This window comes from Electrona antarctica (genome assembly GCF_951216825.1).
Source record: "Electrona antarctica genome assembly, chromosome: 14".
NCBI classification, from domain to species: Eukaryota; Metazoa; Chordata; class Actinopteri; order Myctophiformes; family Myctophidae; genus Electrona; species Electrona antarctica.
The window spans coordinates 964488-989187 of NC_136795.1; the positions used below are offsets into that span (position 1 = coordinate 964488).

Consider the following 24700-nt stretch of genomic DNA (forward strand, 5'->3'; position numbering starts at 1 on the left):
AAAAGAAAAAAGATTGCCCCCCCACCTATGTATAGTGACTACCCCTACCTCCTTATAAGCCCTTCTTTGTTCCCCAACCTGTAGGCCTACATATATTATTTTGTATTTACCTTTTATGATAATTTCAATTTTGTTATTTGTCATGTGACTTGTCATGATTATGAATTGATTACCCAGGACCTGAATGGAAACAAGACTGCAAGGACTTTTTTCAGTGATCCCTTTGGACATGTGTTTGACTGTACCCTATACTGATTACACTATTCCCCACTGTATTTCACTGTTATGGCTCCCCCTAATGGCCGTTTTGTACCCTGCACGCTGCAGCAGAGCTAGTGCGTAATCTCAACTGCGCATGATCACAACTCTGTGTGCCGTGTTGACAGTTCACAACTTCACACATAGTAGGCTACATATGGAAATATGGAATATACAATTGGATCTGGGTGTCTTTCAGCAACACTAACTCAAAGGTAGGAAGCAACTTTTCAATCTACTGCAGCTGTGTGGTGAAAATAAATGTTTTGCCTTAGTCTGCGAGTGGAGTTGCACTGCATATGCGCAGCATGCGCCGCCCACCGACGCTGTATTAAAATACCGTCAGCTCGGAAATCTCACGGTATCAACACCGTGGCTTTTCCTGTCGCGGTATTACCGAAATTCGGTATACCGTGGCATGCCTACTGAATACAGGGGAGCCACACCCGGCCATCAGAGTAGCTGGCTGGCTTGTTGTAGCCTGGCTAATAAGCCAGACTCAAATCACACTGTTGTGTGGTATTTGAGTCTGGAGATGCTGTGTATGGATCTTGTTTCCCGGGGGGCAGGTTCAAACATTTTCTCTTTGACGCAATTGGTCAGAGCTACTGTCAGTCAAAGGGCTCAAGCATTGAATGTCACTGTACCAAAGCCCGCCCATATTGCATACCGTGTCCCGATTGGCCACACCAGTTCTCTGGTGTAGGAAATGGGCGTACAATTGAGCCTCTCCAGACCGTAATTTTTTTTGCCAACGGCTGATTCGGTCTGGCTTATTAGCCAGGCTAGGCTTGTTGTGGTTGCCTGGTGGTGTGTTGGGTCTAGGTGGGTCTGGGTGGGTCTAGGTGGTGTGTTGGGTCTAGGTGGTGTGTTGGGTCTAGGTCTAGGTCTAGGTCTAGGGTCTAGGTCTTGTTGTGGTTGCCTGGTGGTGTGTTGGGTCTAGGTGCAACAAGAGACTCATTGATGGTATGCCTGGTGGTGTGTTGGGTCTAGGTGCAACAAGAGACTCATTGATGGTATGCAGTATGCACGGTTTCATGTGGTTGATAAATGTAAGTTTTGAGCAAAATATGAATGTTCCTTAAATCTTGCAGGGCAGGCATTGACAGTGGGAATCCCAGATTCCCTGGGATAGGCTGCTTCTTCCCCCCACATGTCGTAGGCTTAAGGCCTTGTCTGCCATTAGCTGCTGATGGTTCAGTGGCATGGCGCCTCGAGTCATGGCCTCGTATGGCGACTGCATGCTGCGCCCTTCAGCTCCGGTTCGGTGTCATGCTGCGTTTATGGACCAGAGCACTGACGTCAAGGCCTAGTGTGGCCCTCTTAATTCGAGGTAAAGAGCTGCCTATTGTATTTGTATGTTTTAAATTGTAATAAGTATTGGCATATGCATCCAGAACCATGACAGAGACTGAATGCAGATATGCTCAAATAGAAAAAGAGTGCTTGGGCTTGGTGTTTGGTCTAGAGAAGTTTCACAGCTACATATATGGGCTACCCTAGTAGCGATTATCAAAAATAACTTAAATGACATGTCACCAAGAATTCAACGTCTCATGATGAAGTTGCAGAGATATGATTTTGAGCTGGTATATACACACCAGGAAAGCACCTGATACTTGCCGACGCGCTCTCACGAGCACCCACAAGGAGGTGTGAGAGTACAACAGATGAAGATGTTCAATGCCATGTGAACATAATTTCTGCTGCACGTCCAGCGTCAGACAAGAAGTCCATGGAGATAGCTGTTGAAACAGTAAAAGACACAGAGCTGCAGCGTGTCATGGAGAACATGCAGAATGGATGGCCTGTAGGTTCCTGCCCACTGTTCTACCACGTCAGAGGTGAGCTCAGTGTTGTTGATGGACTGGTGCTGAAACAAAACAGAGTTGTCATTACAATTTACAATTTAGCAGACGCTCTTAATCCAGAGCGACTTACATTAAGTAATAACAAAAGCATGGCATACATCACATATATAAAAAGTAGTTATCATGAATCATGCCTAAACTAAGAACGTAACAGTGGAGTATCTATGTTAACTATACATACTATACTATATAATATATTATGTGTACTATAAAGTGCTATGACTGCATGAAGTGCAATTCTAGAGCTGTCTACGTAACAAGCTATAAGTCTGTTTAAAATACTATCTAAGTCTACATAATGTGCTATCTAAGGGGCTAGGCTAGGGCAAGTGCTACGGGCCATGGTGGAGTCATTCCACACAATTTAAGACTATATGCTACAGAGAATCCATGAAGGTCATCTCGGTGTCGAGAAATGTAAAAGAAGGGCGAGAGGCACAGTGTACTGGCCTGGAATTAATGTAAAAGAAGGGCGAGAGGCACAGTGTACTGGCCTGGAATTAATGTAAAAGAAGGGCGAGAGGCACAGTGTACTGGCCTGGAATTAATGTAAAAGAAGGGCGAGAGGCACAGTGTACTGGCCTGGAATTAATGTAAAAGAAGGGCGAGAGGCACAGTGTACTGGCCTGGAATTAATGTAAAAGAAGGGCGAGAGGCACAGTGTACTGGCCTGGAATTAATGTAAAAGAAGGGCGAGAGGCACAGTGTACTGGCCTGGAATTAATGTAAAAGAAGGGCGAGAGGCACAGTGTACTGGCCTGGAATTAATGTAAAAGAAGGGCGAGAGGCACAGTGTACTGGCCTGGAATTAATGTAAAAGAAGGGCGAGAGGCACAGTGTACTGGCCTGGAATTAATGTAAAAGAAGGGCGAGAGGCACAGTGTACTGGCCTGGAATTAATGTAAAAGAAGGGCGAGAGGCACAGTGTACTGGCCTGGAATTAATGTAAAAGAAGGGCGAGAGGCACAGTGTACTGGCCTGGAATTAATGTAAAAGAAGGGCGAGAGGCACAGTGTACTGGCCTGGAATTAATGTAAAAGAAGGGCGAGAGGCACAGTGTACTGGCCTGGAATTAATGTAAAAGAAGGGCGAGAGGCACAGTGTACTGGCCTGGAATTAATGTAAAAGAAGGGCGAGAGGCACAGTGTACTGGCCTGGAATTAATGTAAAAGAAGGGCGAGAGGCACAGTGTACTGGCCTGGAATTAATGTAAAAGAAGGGCGAGAGGCACAGTGTACTGGCCTGGAATTAATGTAAAAGAAGGGCGAGAGGCACAGTGTACTGGCCTGGAATTAATGTAAAAGAAGGGCGAGAGGCACAGTGTACTGGCCTGGAATTAATGTAAAAGAAGGGCGAGAGGCACAGTGTACTGGCCTGGAATTAATGTAAAAGAAGGGCGAGAGGCACAGTGTACTGGCCTGGAATTAATGTAAAAGAAGGGCGAGAGGCACAGTGTACTGGCCTGGAATTAATGTAAAAGAAGGGCGAGAGGCACAGTGTACTGGCCTGGAATTAATGTAAAAGAAGGGCGAGAGGCACAGTGTACTGGCCTGGAATTAATGTAAAAGAAGGGCGAGAGGCACAGTGTACTGGCCTGGAATTAATGTAAAAGAAGGGCGAGAGGCACAGTGTACTGGCCTGGAATTAATGTAAAAGAAGGGCGAGAGGCACAGTGTACTGGCCTGGAATTAATGTAAAAGAAGGGCGAGAGGCACAGTGTACTGGCCTGGAATTAATGTAAAAGAAGGGCGAGAGGCACAGTGTACTGGCCTGGAATTAATGTAAAAGAAGGGCGAGAGGCACAGTGTACTGGCCTGGAATTAATGTAAAAGAAGGGCGAGAGGCACAGTGTACTGGCCTGGAATTAATGTAAAAGAAGGGCGAGAGGCACAGTGTACTGGCCTGGAATTAATGTAAAAGAAGGGCGAGAGGCACAGTGTACTGGCCTGGAATTAATGTAAAAGAAGGGCGAGAGGCACAGTGTACTGGCCTGGAATTAATGTAAAAGAAGGGCGAGAGGCACAGTGTACTGGCCTGGAATTAATGTAAAAGAAGGGCGAGAGGCACAGTGTACTGGCCTGGAATTAATGTAAAAGAAGGGCGAGAGGCACAGTGTACTGGCCTGGAATTAATGTAAAAGAAGGGCGAGAGGCACAGTGTACTGGCCTGGAATTAATGTAAAAGAAGGGCGAGAGGCACAGTGTACTGGCCTGGAATTAATGTAAAAGAAGGGCGAGAGGCACAGTGTACTGGCCTGGAATTAATGTAAAAGAAGGGCGAGAGGCACAGTGTACTGGCCTGGAATTAATGTAAAAGAAGGGCGAGAGGCACAGTGTACTGGCCTGGAATTAATGTAAAAGAAGGGCGAGAGGCACAGTGTACTGGCCTGGAATTAATGTAAAAGAAGGGCGAGAGGCACAGTGTACTGGCCTGGAATTAATGTAAAAGAAGGGCGAGAGGCACAGTGTACTGGCCTGGAATTAATGTAAAAGAAGGGCGAGAGGCACAGTGTACTGGCCTGGAATTAATGTAAAAGAAGGGCGAGAGGCACAGTGTACTGGCCTGGAATTAATGTAAAAGAAGGGCGAGAGGCACAGTGTACTGGCCTGGAATTAATGTAAAAGAAGGGCGAGAGGCACAGTGTACTGGCCTGGAATTAATGTAAAAGAAGGGCGAGAGGCACAGTGTACTGGCCTGGAATTAATGTAAAAGAAGGGCGAGAGGCACAGTGTACTGGCCTGGAATTAATGTAAAAGAAGGGCGAGAGGCACAGTGTACTGGCCTGGAATTAATGTAAAAGAAGGGCGAGAGGCACAGTGTACTGGCCTGGAATTAATGTAAAAGAAGGGCGAGAGGCACAGTGTACTGGCCTGGAATTAATGTAAAAGAAGGGCGAGAGGCACAGTGTACTGGCCTGGAATTAATGTAAAAGAAGGGCGAGAGGCACAGTGTACTGGCCTGGAATTAATGTAAAAGAAGGGCGAGAGGCACAGTGTACTGGCCTGGAATTAATGTAAAAGAAGGGCGAGAGGCACAGTGTACTGGCCTGGAATTAATGTAAAAGAAGGGCGAGAGGCACAGTGTACTGGCCTGGAATTAATGTAAAAGAAGGGCGAGAGGCACAGTGTACTGGCCTGGAATTAATGTAAAAGAAGGGCGAGAGGCACAGTGTACTGGCCTGGAATTAATGTAAAAGAAGGGCGAGAGGCACAGTGTACTGGCCTGGAATTAATGTAAAAGAAGGGCGAGAGGCACAGTGTACTGGCCTGGAATTAATGTAAAAGAAGGGCGAGAGGCACAGTGTACTGGCCTGGAATTAATGTAAAAGAAGGGCGAGAGGCACAGTGTACTGGCCTGGAATTAATGTAAAAGAAGGGCGAGAGGCACAGTGTACTGGCCTGGAATTAATGTAAAAGAAGGGCGAGAGGCACAGTGTACTGGCCTGGAATTAATGTAAAAGAAGGGCGAGAGGCACAGTGTACTGGCCTGGAATTAATGTAAAAGAAGGGCGAGAGGCACAGTGTACTGGCCTGGAATTAATGTAAAAGAAGGGCGAGAGGCACAGTGTACTGGCCTGGAATTAATGTAAAAGAAGGGCGAGAGGCACAGTGTACTGGCCTGGAATTAATGTAAAAGAAGGGCGAGAGGCACAGTGTACTGGCCTGGAATTAATGTAAAAGAAGGGCGAGAGGCACAGTGTACTGGCCTGGAATTAATGTAAAAGAAGGGCGAGAGGCACAGTGTACTGGCCTGGAATTAATGTAAAAGAAGGGCGAGAGGCACAGTGTACTGGCCTGGAATTAATGTAAAAGAAGGGCGAGAGGCACAGTGTACTGGCCTGGAATTAATGTAAAAGAAGGGCGAGAGGCACAGTGTACTGGCCTGGAATTAATGTAAAAGAAGGGCGAGAGGCACAGTGTACTGGCCTGGAATTAATGTAAAAGAAGGGCGAGAGGCACAGTGTACTGGCCTGGAATTAATGTAAAAGAAGGGCGAGAGGCACAGTGTACTGGCCTGGAATTAATGTAAAAGAAGGGCGAGAGGCACAGTGTACTGGCCTGGAATTAATGTAAAAGAAGGGCGAGAGGCACAGTGTACTGGCCTGGAATTAATGTAAAAGAAGGGCGAGAGGCACAGTGTACTGGCCTGGAATTAATGTAAAAGAAGGGCGAGAGGCACAGTGTACTGGCCTGGAATTAATGTAAAAGAAGGGCGAGAGGCACAGTGTACTGGCCTGGAATTAATGTAAAAGAAGGGCGAGAGGCACAGTGTACTGGCCTGGAATTAACAAAGACATGGAGAGAATGATCAGCAGATGTGAAAGATGCCAGAAACATCGAAACAAGCAAACCAAAGAGCCTATGGTGCTAGCGGATGTGCCCAAACCAAAGAGCCTATGGTGCTAGCGGATGTGCCCAAACCAAAGAGCCTATGGTGCTAGCGGATGTGCCAACAAACCAAAGAGCCTATGGTGCTAGCGGATGTGCCCAAACCAAAGAGCCTATGGTGCTAGCGGATGTGCCAACAAACCAAAGAGCCTATGGTGCTAGCGGATGTGCCCAAACCAAAGAGCCTATGGTGCTAGCGGATGTGACCAAACCAAAGAGCCTATGGTGCTAGCGGATGTGACTAAACCAAAGAGCCTATGGTGCTAGCGGATGTGCCAACAAACCAAAGAGCCTATGGTGCTAGCGGATGTGCCCAAACCAAAGAGCCTATGGTGCTAGCGGATGTGACCAAACCAAAGAGCCTATGGTGCTAGCGGATGTGACCAAACCAAAGAGCCTATGGTGCTAGCGGATGTGCCAACAAACCAAAGAGCCTATGGTGCTAGCGGATGTGCCAACAAACCAAAGAGCCTATGGTGCTAGCGGATGTGACCAAACCAAAGAGCCTATGGTGCTAGCGGATGTGACCAAACCAAAGAGCCTATGGTGCTAGCGGATGTGACCAAACCAAAGAGCCTATGGTGCTAGCGGATGTGCCAACAAACCAAAGAGCCTATGGTGCTAGCGGATGTGACCAAACCAAAGAGCCTATGGTGCTAGCGGATGTGACCAAACCAAAGAGCCTATGGTGCTAGCGGATGTGCCAACAAACCAAAGAGCCTATGGTGCTAGCGGATGTGACCAAACCAAAGAGCCTATGGTGCTAGCGGATGTGCCAACAATACCATGGCAGAAAGTAGGAATGGACTTGTTTCATCTGAAGGGGAAAGATTATCTTGTGGCCATTGACTACTACATACTCCAACTTCCCTGAAATGGCATTACTCTCAAACACATCATCAAGCTGTGTCATATCGCATGTAAAATCAATCTTTTCCAGACAAGGGATACCTAACGGACCTTGTTTCAATAGCAAGGAGTGGCAGAGATTTGCAGAACAGTATGACTTCAAGCACGTTACATCTAGTCCTCTGTATGCACAGTCAAATTGGAAAGCTGAAAAGGGAGTCCACATTCTAAAGCAACTGCTGAAGAAAGCTGCTGACAGTGACTCAGACCCTTACCTAGCTTTACTCACCTACAGAGCAACACCACTTGAATGCGGACTGTCACCTGCTGAGCTGCTGAACAACAGAACGCTGCTGCCTGTCACCTGCTGAGCTGCTGAACAACAGAAAGCTTCGTACCACACTGCCATGCATCTCAAAGCCAAATAAACATCTGGAACTGAAACTGGAGCAGAAGCTACTACAACAAAAGATGAAGCAGAAGTCATTCTATGACAGAGCAGCAAAACAGCTTCCACCACTGTCAAGCAATGACACTTAGGATTGAAGAGCCTGGTGGATGGAAAACAAAAGCCACTGTTCTTCAAAAGTAGCTCCACGATCGTTCACTGTGAGGACAGAGGAAGGACAGATCTTCAGACGCAATTGCCGCAGTCTTCTTAAAACACCAGAGACTGTTGAGGAGCTCTCTGAAGCACCGAGTGAGTCTGAGGCCCCATTTACACTGGCAGCCAAATCCAGCCTGAATCAGATCTGTGCCACATCCAGATTGGAATCTGATTTGTTTAAATGAGTCATGTGACCATTTAAACCAATCAGATTTCAATCTTGATGTGGCACAGATCTGATTCAGGCTAGATGTGTCTGCCAGTGTAAATGGGGCCTAAGTCCATCTCTCCACCTATCACAGATACACATACACAACCCTTTTGCAGGAAAAGAAAGTAAAATTATCATTTATGCTGACTACCTAAGTGTATTCGTTTTATACTTACTCTATGATTATTGTTGCCTTGTGATGTGCTTAGAGATAAATAGCATTATTGGATATTTCACAGAAATTTTACAATTTAGGCATTTAGCAGACACTATTAATCCAGAGCGATTTACATTAGGCAAAAAAAAAGCATGGGAATACATCACATATATAAAATGCATTTATCATGAAACATGCGTAAGCTATAAGAACGTAACTAAAACATATATACTAGAACTGCACTAGAACTAGAACTGCACTCTGTCGAGTGCCTACTTGCTTGTTGCACACAAGTAGGCCTACTAGTGCGCAAGCAGAGCGTGCAAGTACTGTAGACCGCTACAAACTTTCAAATCTCAGCCTCTCTGTGAAAGAACGTTTGCAATATTGAATTATTAGGTTTAGCTATTTGCTACGTAGGCCTACCTTGCTTTTGTAGGAGAAAAAGTAGTATTTTAGTAGTAGTAGTATTATGGTAATGATTACTTATGCCTGTTATGGCAGTGGTGTCAGATTACATACATGTATACATAGGGTCATTAGCTTTAGTCCACCCGACACTGAAACATGTCATCGTTACGTCACAATCGATAAACAATTATACCCTGGCATTGGTACATATATTCATCACGTCATATGCTCATTATGTCTATATATGTGTATATGTCTATATGTATGTATATGTCATTTCTGAGTGATTAGTGGTATAATGTGGTTACTCGGGTGGTTCGATGCGTATGTCCCTGACACTGAAACATATCATCATTACGTCACCAACGTAAACCAATTATACCCTGGCATTGGTACATAATCTTCATCACGTCATGGGACATCTGCGGAAAACATACCTCCACGGTCTGCTTCCGTATGTCCGGGGCCAGCATATGACATCATATCATATGCATTCTAAGGGACATTGGTACATATCTTCATCACGTCATGGGACATATGCTTCGTAGCATGACGGAAAACATACCTGCACGGTCAGCTTCGTGCCAGCATATGACGTCATAACATATGCTGGCCCCGGACATACGCATCATAGCACCTGACTGATAACATTACTTGCACGCTCTGCTTGCGCAAGTAATGAAACTATACATATAAAGTATACATATATACTATACTATGCTATACATATGTACTATGAAGTGCTATGACTACATACAATGCAATTATTGTGCTGTCTACATGACATGCTATAAGTCTGTTTCAAATGCTATATAAGTCTAAAAAGTGCTATATAAGGGGGTAGGATAAGTGCTATGGGCCATGATGGAGTCTGAAAAGGTGGGTTTTCAGACTACGGCGGAAGATTGGGAGTGATGCTGCAGTTCTGATTGCAACGGGAAGTGCCATAAGGGAGAAGAGTTTGGGACGTGTGGAGCGTTGTCCCAGCGTTTTTAGTGAGGGTACTTCCAGCTTTCCTGCGTTGGCTGATCTGAGTGCGCGGGAGGGTTTGTAGGGTTCAATCATGCTTGCAAGATATGGGGGAGCCATACCTTTGGTTGCTTTGAATGCCAGCATCAAAGTTTTGTATTCTGTGCGGGCAGCGACCGGGAGCCAGTGCAGGGAGCGGAGCAGGGGGGAGACATGTGAGAATTTTGACAAGACTGTTGTCTGGATTAGGAGCTGGGCTGATTCCTGGGTGAGGAACGGTCTAATTCGTTGTTCGTATGTTATAGAGTGTGAACCTACAGGATCGAGTGACAGCTGTGATGTGAGTTTTAAACGAGAGCTGACTGTCCAGGACAACACCAAGGTTCCTGGCTGTTGGGACAGACGTTACCAGGGCGTTGTCTACGGAAAAAGTTAGCTCCCGCATAGGGCAGGACTTAGCTGGGAAGAAGAGAAGCTCAGTCTTGTCTTGTCTTGTTCAGCTTGAGGTGGTTGGAGGACATCCACTGTCAGAAAGGGGGATGCGATGATCATGATCATTATCTATTATCTTTAACCACAAGGTGTCAGTGTCTGTGGTGTCAGTGTCAGTAGTAAAATCCATATAAGGGCACACAGAGACAGGAAGTCAGATCAGATTGAGTTCATGTCAAGGACAAACATTTGTATACCTGTTTGATTGAATAAAGAAGCCTTGGAGTTAAAGTACTTGGTCATCATTGAATCAACAAACAGAACAGCTTCTCCCTTCCAGTGTAACACCCTGTGTACTTCTGTAATCTCTTCTCACATTGGACACAGGCTCATTGGCCACAGTCTCATCTGCAATGTATCCAACGTGTCTCAGGATATCGTGGCTGAATGGGTTTATAGATTCAATATAGATGCAATCCTCTGTGAGTGAGAGCTGCTCCAGGTCACACAACTCAGCACTGTCTCCAGGTGATGAATAAAGCCAAAGTCCAGCACGGAGGTTGTGTGTGAACGTGGTGTGGACTGTGTGAAGGACAGTCATGGTGTCGTCAGACACACTGTAGAAGGACAGAGTACCTGCACTGTGGTCCAGGTACACTCCTACTCTGGAGGACACACGGCCTGGGATGTCAGTTTTAATACCTCTGTGTATGAAGCTATAGCCTTTTTTGGTACATCCTAAAGACCACGATTTATCATTGGATCCAAATCCACATTCGCGATCAGACCCTGTTCTGCTGTTATCTTCATGTGAGACTGCTATACGAGCACGGTATCCACTCAACTCTACCTCCCAGTAACAGCGTCCAGTCAGAGCCTCTCTACTCAGAACCTGCCACACGCCAGTGAATCTATCTGGGTGATCAGGATATGGTTGTGGTTTGTCCATCACTGTTACTTTTCTGTTGCCATTAGACAGAGACAGGTATTGATTTGCTGTGTTTGGATCCAGTGTGATCGGACGTGAATAATGCAAGAACTCAGCTCTGGTCTTGGGTTGTGCTGGTGTTGACAGTACTGCTTGGACCCTGTGAACCTTTTTGTTCTTCCTTTTTGATTTCTTCCCTCTGGTCACTGTCTCTGAGACGTTGGTCCCTTCCTCTGTAAGACTGTCCTCTAGTTTGTCAGCTCTGGTGTTGGGTTCTGACGCTGTTGACAATGACAGTGATGACAGTAAAACATCCTCTCTGTTCACTGTCTCTGAGACATGTGTCCCTTCCTCTGTAAGAATGTCCTCTAGTTTGTCCCTCATCTTGGACACAGCCACAGTAACATCTTCAAAGTATCTCAGAGGACGGACATCGCTGCTGCTGACTGGGTGTGTAGATTCACTGATCGTTGAGAGGGAGGAGGTGTAACGCTGTAGAAAACGGATGTGATCCTCTGTAAGTGAGAGCTGCTCCAGCTCAGCATGTCTCCTCCTCAGTTCAGTGACCTCCTGCTCCACACGCATCCTCAGTTCTTCAGCACGACTCACTTGACGTTCCTGCTGGTCTCTGATCAGCTGGCTCACCTCAGATCGTCTTCTCTCCATGGAAGAGATGAGCTCAGTAAAGATGGCGTCGCTGTCTTCCACTGCTATGTCAGCATAGTGCTTGATGGACTCCACCTCCTGGCGAAGCACCTTCACGTCCTTCTCTCTCTCCTGGATGCTCTGCTGGATGTTCTGCAGAGTCGTATCAATCTCTTTCTGTCTCTCAGTCCGTTCTGCTGCGGCTGAGGTCGTATCGTGACCTTTGTGTTCTTCCACGGAGCACAGAGAACAGATACACTGCTGATCGGTGCGGCAGAAAAGGTCATTCACCTTGTTGTGACGAGTGCAGATGTTTTCCTGAAGCTTGCTGGAGGCTTTGACCAGTTTGTGTTTCTTAAAGGCAGGAGACTGATAGTGAGGCTGGATGTGAGTGTCACAGTAAGAGACCAGACACTGAAGACAAGTCTTCACAGCTTCCAGTCTCCTCCCAGTGCAGAAATCACAGGCCACATCTCCAGGTCCAGCGTAGCAGTGATCAGGAGGAGCAGCTTGGAGTTCTGTTGATAGATTCATACATAATGATTTATCAATCTGATAAAAAAAATAAAAATAAAACAAATTGTATGTGCCTGTATACTCATATTTGGTGTAGCCTATAGGAGCCATAATGTCTCCATGCACTGCCTGATAACTATTGTTTTTGTTACCATTTATCTTACCATATTATGTTTGTCTGACATATTTTCCCCCTGAAGATAGCCTGCAACATGACCTTGTTGTTACTAGAGATGTCCCGATACTGTTTCAATATCCGAAAAGCATCGATATCGGCCCTTTTTTGGTCATATCGGGTCAAATCGGTATCGCCGAATATGCCAGTTTAACCACCTCTCTGACACAGGGGTAAGGGGTTGACACTATGCCAGGTAAATAAAATGTTGGGGCATGTGGAGTTTGCTTTCGAGTAGCCTAAACTGCAAGTGCACATTTGAGTGTGGAGTCTGCTATTAACAACATGAGATAAAATAAGTAATTTTCTTCCTTTTATTATTATAAATATTATTCTCTGGTATCGGTATCATCGGGATCGGATTGGGAATGGAAAAGGTGTATCGGGACATCCCTAGTTGTTACCCTTTAATATAAAATGTACTAAGACGTTGCATCTCTTTATTGGTTTATAGTAAATGTATATGTGACAGACAGTGAGCTTTATTCTTAAGATAACGTAAAGGTCTCACCTGTCTTCTTCAGGCTCTCCACCACCTCAGCCAACATGGTGTTTCTCTTCAGAACAGGTCTTGGGATGAAGGCGTGTCTGCATTGAGGACAGCTGTATCTTCCTCTCTGATCGTCCTGGTTCCAGTATCCCTCGATACACGTCCTGCAGTAGCTGTGTCCACAGGGAACAGTCACTGGATCCTTCAGTAGATCCAGACAGATAGAACAGCAGAACTGTTCCTGATCCAGTTGAACTCCCTGCTGCGCCATTTTAGTAACACTTACTCTATCTTAGACTCTGACTGACTTTCTTTCTTCCAGGAAATAAAACGTCTGGGTCTCCGAGGCTACTGACTGATCAGAGGAGTTTAGTTTGGACTTTGGTTGCATTTCCTCAGAAATCACATGACATGGGCGGTTCGTCCTGTGTGTGTGTGTGTGTGCGCATGTTGTGATTCACAAATGATTCACTGGTATAAAATGTTTCCACCCTGTTGAAACATGAGTCAGTATTATTCCTCAGCCACACACACACACACACACACACACACACACACACACACACACACACACACACACACACACACACCCCTTAAACCTAAACAGGCCAATGGCAGCTCACAGCACTAAGCCCCGCCCCTCGATAGACCCACACTGTAGCTGTGATCCACAGTCAGTTTGGGAGACACGCTGAGAGAGAGCAGAGCTCACAACAGCAGGAAGGAAAGAAACAAAATAGACGTTACAATTAAAAGCTCAGAGAGAACAAACGCCCAACACTATCTCATCGCAACAATGTGAACTATAGTCGTCAAAATGCATTTGATATAATAATCTCCATTTTAATGGGGAAAAGAAAATCACACTCGTGTGAAGTGAGGGGCGCTCGCCGTTCTTATCGTCATGCATCACAACACATTGCATGCTCAGTCAATTTCCGTGGTGTGCGTGCACGCGCGCACGCACACAAAGCTGCGCATAGGAGGGGCTTGCTCCCCTCAAAAACTCCACTTTGAGTGGCATAGGCTATGTATTTGGGGAAAGTGATGGTAATATAAGAACCAGGCGTCAACATGTCCGTACATGGACAAACATGTCCGTGGCATGTTATTAAAAATGTTGTCTATAATAATGTAATATTGTTTAAAAATAAAAATAAATCACAATCCAATCTTGATACAACAAAAAACTTATTTTTTTTTATTATCAAAGTGTCAGGATGACGTGCTACTCGTTAATATGTTGCAGTAGATTTGTGGTATTGTACGTCGTCACCTTCTTAAAATATATATTTTTTCTTCAGAAAACAGAAGAAAACTAGAACTGCACTCTCTCGAGTGCCTACTTGCTTGTTGCACACAACTAGTGCGCAAGCAGAGCGCGCAAGTACTGTCGACCGCTACAAACTGTCAAATATCAGCTTCTCTTTGAAAGAATGATTGAAATATTGAATTATTAGGTTTAGCTATTTGCTACGTACTTACTTTTTTTACACGTAAAAAAGTGGTATTATGAAGTATATCGTAATAAAGATGTGGATTAAAGGACCCAATGCCTTCGATGGTGACGTATATCTCGATCAGTGTCAGGTGGATTAAAGGAAATGCCTCTATGTATATGTATATGTAATTTGTAAATTGATTAGCGGGATACTGTGGTTACTTTTGATGCGTATGCACCGTCCCAGCATATGACGTCAGGGTATAACTGGTATATCTAGCTCTCAATGATGACGTAATAAAGATGTGGATTATAGGACGCAATGCCTTCGATGGTAACGTATATCTCGATCAATGTCGGGTGGATTACAGGAAATGCCTCATGTAATTTGTAAGTTGATTAGTGGTATACTGTGGTTACTTTTGATGCGTATGCACCGTCCCAGCATATGACGTCAGGGTATAACTGGCGTCATATGCTAGCTCTCAATGATGACGTAATAAAGATGTGGATTAAAGGTCCCAATGCCAGAGTGTAATTGGTTTTCGATGGTGACGTAATGACAATATGTTTTAGTGTCGGGAGGATAGGCCTATCTCACAGCATTTCCCCGCCCCCTTTTGGAGATAGTGGTGTTATTCTTTTTGCGGTCCATAGGCTTCCATGTTAAAAGAGGTATTTTCACAAGCCACAAACTACCGTTTTGTAAAGGTAAGGTTTATTCTACTTATTTGAGTTGTTATACCATTGTGTTTTCTTCATATTATTATCGGTCTTTGACATTTTAACATTAGGAAATGTACTTAGATTCTCCAGAGAAAAAAAGTGTAAATGCCTAATGTTAAATGACACCACTATCTACCGGAAGTGGGCGTGGAAAGGGGGCAGTGAGATAGGCCTATTAGAGGTAATGCTCCTATGTATACATGTATGTAGTCTGGCACCACTGCCGTATCAGGCACAAGTAGTCATTACGTAATTTGCTGGGACGGTGCGTATAAGCATCGTCCTGCGAAACAAGTACTTGCGCGCTGTGCTTGTGCAAGTAACTAGAAAAAGTGCACAGGTCTCTGGCAGGTTAGGAACGTTTGTGATGTTGGACAAAACGTGTAGGAGTAATATAAACACGTTTTATGTTTTTTGTTCATTTTGAAAAAAAGTTTCACAGCAATTGGACACTGACTGCGTTCATGATTTGAGGCATTTTGTTCAAAACCAGGCTACCCGCTTCTGGTGACTGATATTGTCTGAATGTTACTCATTGAAAACACATTTCTCTGCTTCTGGTGACTGATATTATCTTTGTAATGAATGAGGGAGGCATGCTTTTTCCAATTACAGTTTTTCATTAAAGACAATCACACACATGTGAAGTGAGGGGCGCTCTTGTCGTTGTACATCATCCAATAAAAAAAATAATATACTTCATGAATTAATTTGTTAACTTATGTTATATTTTAGCCATGATACGTTTTAAAAAACACATCTTTTCACCATGATCATGTAAGATGACAACTGAACTTTTGTGGCCCCGAGCTGAATTAAAACAGTTGCACTGTGTTTGAAAAGCCAATTTGCTCAGACACAGATATTATGACGTAAATTCTCCATTCATTGTCAATGGCATTTAATGTTTGCGCTAGGACAAAATAGCCGATTTGCTCGTCCACATATGACTAGGCATGTAACGATTCACTCAACTCACGATACGATTCGTATCACGATATGAGGTTCACGATACGATTTTTCACGATATTAAAAAATATATATATTTTAAAGAAAAATTACTGTTTTTTTAATTTGATATAATTTATCTTCCCCCCTGAGATTTTTTATTTAACTACATTGCAAAAAAGTAGCATTACTTTTGACAGTGCAGAAACATAATTGCCTTCCTTGATGAGCATCAACGACCATCATCACCTGGGCACAGACACAGACACACACAGCTCCCCTCTACAGTGCTCTACTACTGAAAGTGACTATCATTTCTCTCCAAAAGCACTTGAATATGATGGAATATGACTAAAGCTCACATTTCACATCACATTTTTTTTTTTTTTTTTAAATCGATTTTTTAATTTAAATGAATCGATTAATATCGTCGGGATTAATATCGATATATATGATTACTATATTTACCCAGGGTATCTGGGCTAAGCTCAAGAACTTGTTTCCAGCCAGGCCCTGCTCATAGAACATTTCATCGTAGTGGTTCAATGCCTTGTTCAAGGGCACTTCAGCGGTGGTAATTTTAACGTGTCGGACCGCTGATTCGAACTGGCGACCTTCCGGTATCAAGACCGCTCCGCAATCCGTTCGGCCACCGATATATCGTTACATGCCTACATATGACATAAATTATCCTTTCATAGTCAATGGAAAATGTGACACGTGTTGGCACGAAAAGCTGGATATAGGAGGGGCTAGCGTAACCTGACTCCGCCAGGTGGGGCAGCAGAGAGTACACTGGGTTCCCCCCCTCCTGCTCCCATCTGGGAACTCTCAGGCAGTCGATGCACCGGCCACCAAACGGCCTTGATCCCTACTCTCTGCTGCCCCATCTGGCGGAGTCAGGTTAGGTCTAGCGCCCCTCAAAAAAAATGATTTTGTTTTTGAGTGGCGCTAGCCCCTCCTGTATACAGCTTTAATGTTTGTTTTTCCTTAAAAAAAAACATTAAAAACGCCATTGACACAGACAGTTTAATGTCTGTTTTGTCCATGTTTGTTTTGATTTGATACTTACGTCATAAAATATGTATATATAGCGCCCCTCATTTCACACTGGTGTGATTTAATTTACCTATAACTGCAACGATCTGCTTGAAACGTTGCACGCACACTCCCTAGAGGCCAAGGACAAACCTTTGAGCTGCATTTTTCACATCTGCCTTTTATAGCGCCACCTGTAGGCCAACTTTTGCAAAACAATTTTTTTTATATTACTCCTCCAGATTCTGTTCAAAACTCCCGCAAGTCGTTACACAGTATCTCTACAGTCATGTGCTCAAGACGGATCTGTCCGATATTTCATATTCCATCCTAATTTGCTATAATTGCCTTTCAAAGTTTGCAGGATTGGCCCATTTTGAACAAAGCCTCAAATCATGAACGCAGCGTGCACTTTATGTGAAATCTTTCATGCACTTTCCTAGGCTGAGTAATATATCCCACCCTTTTCACATTGGCCTGTTATAGCGCCACCAACTGTTGGATTTTTGCAAAACCCATTTTTGGAACAAAATGCCTCAAATCATCCAATTGCCAACAAAGACCCGAGGGGCATTTTTTCTAGTTACACTTGCTTTCAGTTCCCACCTGACATTGTGTGGGAGGTCAGACTGATCCAGACCGTACTGAATAACTGCCAGCTTGCATAAGGTCTTCAGGCTACATCTAAGACTTAAGTCCAAGATGCTTTCAGTTCCCACCTGACATTGTGTGGGAGGTCAGACTGATCCAGACCGTACTGAATAACTGCCAGCTTGCATAAGGTCTTCAGGCTACATCTAAGACTTAAGTCCAAGATGCTTTCAGTTCCCACCTGACATTGTGTGGGAGGTCAGACTGATCCAGACCGTACTGAATAACTGCCAGCTTGCATAAGGTCTTCAGGCTACATCTAAGACTTAAGTCCAAGATGCTTTCAGTTCCCACCTGACATTGTGTGGGAGGTCAGACTGATCCAGACCGTACTGAATAACTGCCAGCTTGCATAAGGTCTTCAGGCTACATCTAAGACTTAAGTCCAAGATGCTTTCAGTTCCCACCTGACATTGTGTGGGAGGTCAGACTGATCCAGACCGTACTGAATAACTGCCAGCTTGCATAAGGTCTTCAGGCTACATCTAAGACTTAAGTCCAAGATGCTTTCAGTTCCCACCTGACATTGTGTGGGAGGTCAGACTGATCCAGACCGTACTGAATAACTGCCAGCTTGCATAAGGTCTTCAGGCTACATCTAAGACTTAAGTCCAAGATGCTTTCAGTTCCCACCTGACATTGTGTGGGAGGTCAGACTGATCCAGACCGTACTGAATAACTGCCAGCTTGCATAAGGTCTTCAGGCTACATCTAAGACTTAAGTCCAAGATGCTTTCAGTTCCCACCTGACATTGTGTGGGAGGTCAGACTGATCCAGACCGTACTGAATAACTGCCAGCTTGCATAAGGTCTTCAGGCTACATCTAAGACTTAAGTCCAAGATGCTTTCAGTTCCCACCTGACATTGTGTGGGAGGTCAGACTGATCCAGACCGTACTGAATAACTGCCAGCTTGCATAAGGTCTTCAGGCTACATCTAAGACTTAAGTCCAAGATGCTTTCAGTTCCCACCTGACATTGTGTGGGAGGTCAGACTGATCCAGACCGTACTGAATAACTGCCAGCTTGCATAAGGTCTTCAGGCTACATCTAAGACTTAAGTCCAAGATGCTTTCAGTTCCCACCTGACATTGTGTGGGAGGTCAGACTGATCCAGACCGTACTGAATAACTGCCAGCTTGCATAAGGTCTTCAGGCTACATCTAAGACTTAAGTCCAAGATGCTTTCAGTTCCCACCTGACATTGTGTGGGAGGTCAGACTGATCCAGACCGTACTGAATAACTTCCAGCTTGCATAAGGTCTTCAGGCTACATCTAAGACTTAAGTCCAAGATGCTTTCAGTTCCCACCTGACATTGTGTGGGAGGTCAGACTGATCCAGACCGTACTGAATAACTGCCAGCTTGCATAAGGTCTTCAGGCTACATCTAAGACTTAAGTCCAAGATGCTTTCAGTTCCCACCTGACATTGTGTGGGAGGTCAGACTGATCCAGACCGTACTGAATAACTGCCAGCTTGCATAAGGTCTTCAGGCTACATCTAAGACTTAAGTCCAAGATGCTTTCAGTTCCCACCTGACATTGTGTGGGAGGTCAGACTGATCCAGACCGTACTGAATAACTTCCAGCTTGCATAAGGTCTTCAGGCTACATCTAAGACTTAAGTCCAAGATGCTTTCAGTTCCCACCTGACATTGTGTGGGAGGTCAGACTGATCCAGACCGTACTGAATAACTACCAGCTTGCATAAGGTCTTCAGGCTACATCTAAGACTTAAGTCCAAGATGTACAGGTTATTGTACCGGCCAAATGTGATAATTCGATCTCCCACCATGCATGAGTGCATAATCCCTGGAGACCAGCCATAGTCCTTTGGCTGGATGTACTTCCAGTTCCAGGAGAAGGTCTCTAGACTGAATTTCCACAGATCACCGATGCTACCATCCCGGTTACAGCCACCAAATGTGTACAGCTCTCCATTGTAGGCAAAGGCTGAATGATACGTGTGGTCTGGAACAGAGCACGTATCAGCCCACTGTGATTCCAGCCAGTGTTTGGTCTTCGTGTCAAACACTTTGACGCTGTTGTAGGGCCCAAATACAAATATCTTTGTCCCAATGATGGTGGAAGAGTGTGATGACAGATATGGCTGAGATCCTGTGGTGTAAATTACAGACCAGACCATCGAGGTGGTGTCCAACTTGTGCATGCCGTTAGCGGGTGTATCCTGCTGGGTCCATCCTCCGTAGATAAACATGACCTTCTCTAAGGCACAGGCTGAGTGCTCGTACCTCATCTCTGGAACAGGTCCAGAGACCTGTGGTGTGGACCACCTCTGGGCGTCCACATCGAATCCATAAAGCACGTTGCAGTAAGGCTTCCCTCCCCAGAGGTAGACGGTATCTCCTACCAGCACAGCTGTGTAGCCCATGCGCCTGGACGGAACCGAGTGGAGATGTTCTCCACCTCCAGGGCTCGCCGGGTTCGACTTCCTCCAGCGTAAAGTCACCGTGTTGAAGATGAGGACACTGATGTGACGACGTCTGGCCTTGGCGTTCGTGGACTTCACAGCGCCGTACCCGCCGAAGGAATACACTTCGTCTCCCACGGCAACGACAGCAGCATGATGCCTTCTGGGAGAGTCTTTGAGATGCACGGAACAGCGAAACATTCCCAACATAAAACACCACTCTGTGAGGGAACGGAGTGGTCTGAGCGCACTGCCACCTTTATTGGTACAGGGGCACAAACGTCTTACCACAATACTTGTTGGTCTGCCATATATGGTCATTTGCCATGCCCACCCACCAGGAAGGCTGCTCAAGCAACCTCTGAGCAGCCTACGACAAGAATGGCCATCAAGCTTTTAAAGCGGGGCTACTCAACTTAAGATGGCTCAGGGGCCGCTCAGGGGCCACTCGGCTAAACACCAAATGTCCAAGGGCCGCAAGCCCAAATAATGTTGGTCCTGTATTGGATTTTTTTTAGTCAGTGGTAGTCTAAAAATCACACCCGTGTGAACTGAGTGGTGCAAGGTCTTATATAGCCTGATCAGCTGTGGTCTGACGTAATGTCAGTGACCATAGTAACCATGCTCATTTTTTTGGGTCCCACGTACAGGTACGTACAGGTACAGGTACACATACATAGACACAAACAGACAAAGCTGGTTGTTGGAGTGGTTTGCACCACTCAAGAATTGAGGAAACACACAGAAAACTGCCTAGATCTGACTTTTCTGGTAGGATGTATGGGCTGTCAAGCCCAGAAAGTAGTTTTTTGTCACTCAGTAGGCTTTCCCGCATAACTTCCGGGTATGATGATGATGTCATGCGCATAGCCTCTATTGAACAGAAGGTTGTCATGACAAGGATGAATGATTAATAATGAAATTAAGTTACAAGATGGAGGCTTTTATTCACAAAATGTGAAGAGAACATGAACAGATTACTGTTGCAAATAAAACAAATATCAGAGGTAGACCAAAGATGCCAATACTACTGAAATGAATAACCCATATCACAGTCTCATGGACTGGTACAAATAACATACCTATAAATTACAGTTTTGGAAACAAACATATATTTGTTCTATTTTTGAGTGGTGTAAACCACTCCTACAACTGGCTTTGTTAGTTTACGTGTCTGTTCGTACCTTTGTTAGTTTACGTGTCTGTTCGTACCAAAAAATGAGCATGGTTGCTATGGTCACCCAGTTCACACGGGTGTGATTTCATTACGTCAGACATTATGTCAGACCACAGTTGATCAGTCTATATAAGACCTTACACCACTCAGTTCACACGGGTGTGATTTTTTTGGTTTCCAGTGACATTCAGTCACGCTTTACTAATTACTGCTTACAAATTAAAACAAATAGTTTTATAAATCAGCTAAATCAGGTTTGATTTGGGCGACATCTGTTAAAGAGGAAGCAGGAGAGAGAGAGACAGAGAGAGAGGGAGAGAGACAGAGGGAGAGAGAGAGAGAGACAGAGAGAGAGAGAGAGAGACAGAGAGAGAGAGAGGGAGAGAGACAGAGGGAGAAAGAGAGAGAGAGACAGAGAGAGAGAGAAGCAGGGATTTCTTACTTAATGTGACACTTGACTCAGTCTGCATTTTCGTCACTCGGGTGGTCTTGGCTCGTATATGGAGGTTCTGCTGTGTGCACACAGTCGCGCGCATGCATGGTGCTTGTTGTCACTGAGAGCGTTGTGCTGTTTTGACTTGATAATTCCCATTGTTCAGAACTTGAAGGGACTTTCACACACATACCGGTAGTTTACTTTGATCCGAAACAAGCCAGGAGGATCTTCTTCTGCACAAAGCACTTACCGAACTCGAGCCGATCTGTTCTGCTCAACGCGTCGTGGATGCATATGCTGCAGCTGTGCTGTTGTGGACTTGTACATCGACAATAGCCCCATATGTGCCCTCTCCCTACGCTCATTCTGTAGCTCCGAGATGAGGTCACAGAAAGGGCCCCTCCCACCCCGTTCAGAGACGGCGCATGTTTCCACAATTCCCCATTTCTTACCCTTTTCTAAACAATATATCAAAAACGTGAAGTGGCTTTCAGGGTTTACACTAATTCAACGTCAACAACGTCAAAGAAAATCCAACTTTAAACGTTTACGAGCGTTACAGCGGTTGGTTTAGTCAGCCGCTTCCATGTTTATCAAGGGATTGGTGCGTGTGCGCGGGCATGTCGAGTGAACTGAAGTCAGTTGGACATTTTCGACCAGGGGAGGCTCCGGGGAGGCGCTAAAGCTTTTCAACTTCCTTGAAAAACATGCTAAACAACCGCTAGACGCTCGTGTAACCGTTTAAAGTTGGATTTTCTTTGCCGTTGTTGACGTTGAATTAGTGTAAACCCTGAAAGCCACTTCACGTTTTTGATATATTGTTTAGAAAAGGGTAAGAAATGGGGAATTGTGGAAACATGCGCCGTCTCTGAACGGGGTGGGAGGGGCCCTTTCTGTGACCTCATCTCGGAGCTACAGAATGAGCGTAGGGAGAGGGCACATATGGGGCTACATCGACAACAACACGCCCACTTGTTGTCAGTCCGCTCTCTGTTGCTCACTCGGTATCGCATCGTGTGGTTAGAAATGCTAGAAATGACTTTTCCACACTGAAAGCACAACAACAATATTTTTGACCATGGCGGGCGAGCCGCACAGACATGGGCCGCGGGTTGAGTAGCGCTGTGTTAGAGGAACCACAACATGCATTTAAAAACTGTTTTTGAGGGACCAGTCATTAGTCCTACAACTACAATCTATCTCAAACCCTCACCCTAACCTAACCTCCCACGGGGCAGCACACCTAAACCTAACCTTAACCAATGACTAGTCTAAACTAAGTATGCACCCCCTACAGCTTTTGTCCCAACAAAATGTCCAAACACAAACATTAAATGCCATTGACAATGAAGGTGAAATCCACGTCACCTTGTCCCCACACGTCTCATATTTGCCATCGACAATGAAAGGAGAAATTAGGTCAAATGTCCACCAACTATGACGTACATTTATGGCAACAGGCATTCTGATTGGCCAGTATATGAGATGATTCATGATGTATACATGATAAGAGCGCCCCTCTCTTCACACGGGTGTGATTTTTTATTTACAAAACTGTGTGTGGCTGCACAGAATGAAGGAATCACACGTTACTTTAATTAATGCTAAATGATAATATAATACAGTCAAAGAAGAATAATGGCGCGCTACGAGCTTGTAGATCTGCTATTTTTCAATAGCTAAAGTATAACATAATGCTTAGTTAAAACACCAAAAGGGGTTCCCGTTCAGAATGGGCTAAATACATCAACTAAAGCCTATATGCCAGTGGTTCTGAAACATTTACACGTCAAGGACCCCCACATTGTCTGTGGCCGTAGACCCCCATCTGAACATATGTTGAGGCAGGGACCCCCATCTGAACATATGTTGAGGCAGGGACGCCCAGCTGAACATATGTTGAGGCAGGGACCCCCAGCTGAACATATGTTGAGGCAGGGACCCCCAGCTGAACATATGTTGAGGCAGGGACCCCCCATCTGAACATATGTTGAGGCAGGGACCCCCATCTGAACATATATTGAGGCAGGGACCCCCATCTGAACATATATTGAGGCAGGGACCCCCCAGCTGAAAATATGTTGAGGCAGGGACCCCCCAGCTGAAAAAATGTTGAGGCAGGGACCCCCCAGCTGAAAATATGTTGAGGCAGGGACCCCCCAGCTGAAAATATGTTGAGGCAGGGACCCCACAGCTGCAAATATGTTGAGGCAGGGACCCCCCAGCTGAAAATATGTTGAGGCAGGGACCCCCCAGCTGAAAATATGTTGAGGCAGGGACCCCCCAGCTGAAAATATGTTGAGGCAGGGACCCCCCAGCTGAAAATATGTTGAGGCAGGGACCCCCCAGCTGAAAATATGTTGAGGCAGGGACCCCACAGCTGAAAATATGTTGAGGCAGGGACCCCCCAGCTGAAAATATGTTGAGGCAGGGACCCCCCAGCTGAAAATATGTTGAGGCAGGGACCCCCCAGCTGAAAATATGTTGAGGCATGGACCCCACAGCTGAAAATATGTTGAGGCAGGGACCCCCAGCTGAAAATATGCTGAGGGAGGGACCCCCCAGCTGAAAATATGTTGAGGCAGGGACCCCCATCTGAAAATATGTTGAGGCAGGGACCCCCAGCAACCAGAATCTTGCGGGGTTTTCAAAATAAAAGGCAATTCAATGATTTTAAATCGATACAGTAACTATTTAAAATACATTGACAGTATTTTAAACTAAGTAATTAAATCCCCTATTTCTTTTATCTTCTAAAAATGGCTAAATACCATGCACAAAAATGTAGTATTGATACAATCGGTTATTTGCATAGCAAAACGATTCGATACCGATAATTTTCATTGCAAAACGAATCAACGATACGATACATCAGGGGTGCCCACACTTTTTGACTTGAGAGCTACTTTCAAAATGACCAGCTCGGCAAGATCTACCCACCAAA

General features: G+C 45.1%; 2 protein-coding genes across 2 annotated transcripts in view; both read right to left on the reverse strand.

Annotated features, from left to right (window-relative positions):
* LOC306936382 (uncharacterized protein) overlaps positions 1–24700 on the reverse strand; it is a gene marked incomplete at its 5' end in the record, with an annotated part of 450465 nt that overhangs the window by 231742 nt on the left and 194023 nt on the right. The gene's annotated exons all lie outside the window — the stretch shown is intronic.
* On the reverse strand, positions 1979–13184 carry LOC306936203 (tripartite motif-containing protein 16-like; the record flags this gene model as incomplete). Its single annotated transcript, XM_079519696.1, has 3 exons — positions 12929–13184; positions 10530–12244; positions 1979–2131 (listed from the first exon to the last, which is right to left on the reverse strand). Exons 1-3 carry the CDS (start codon positions 13176–13178, stop codon positions 1979–1981), a joined length of 2118 nt encoding a protein of 705 aa, XP_079375822.1. The 5' UTR covers positions 13179–13184.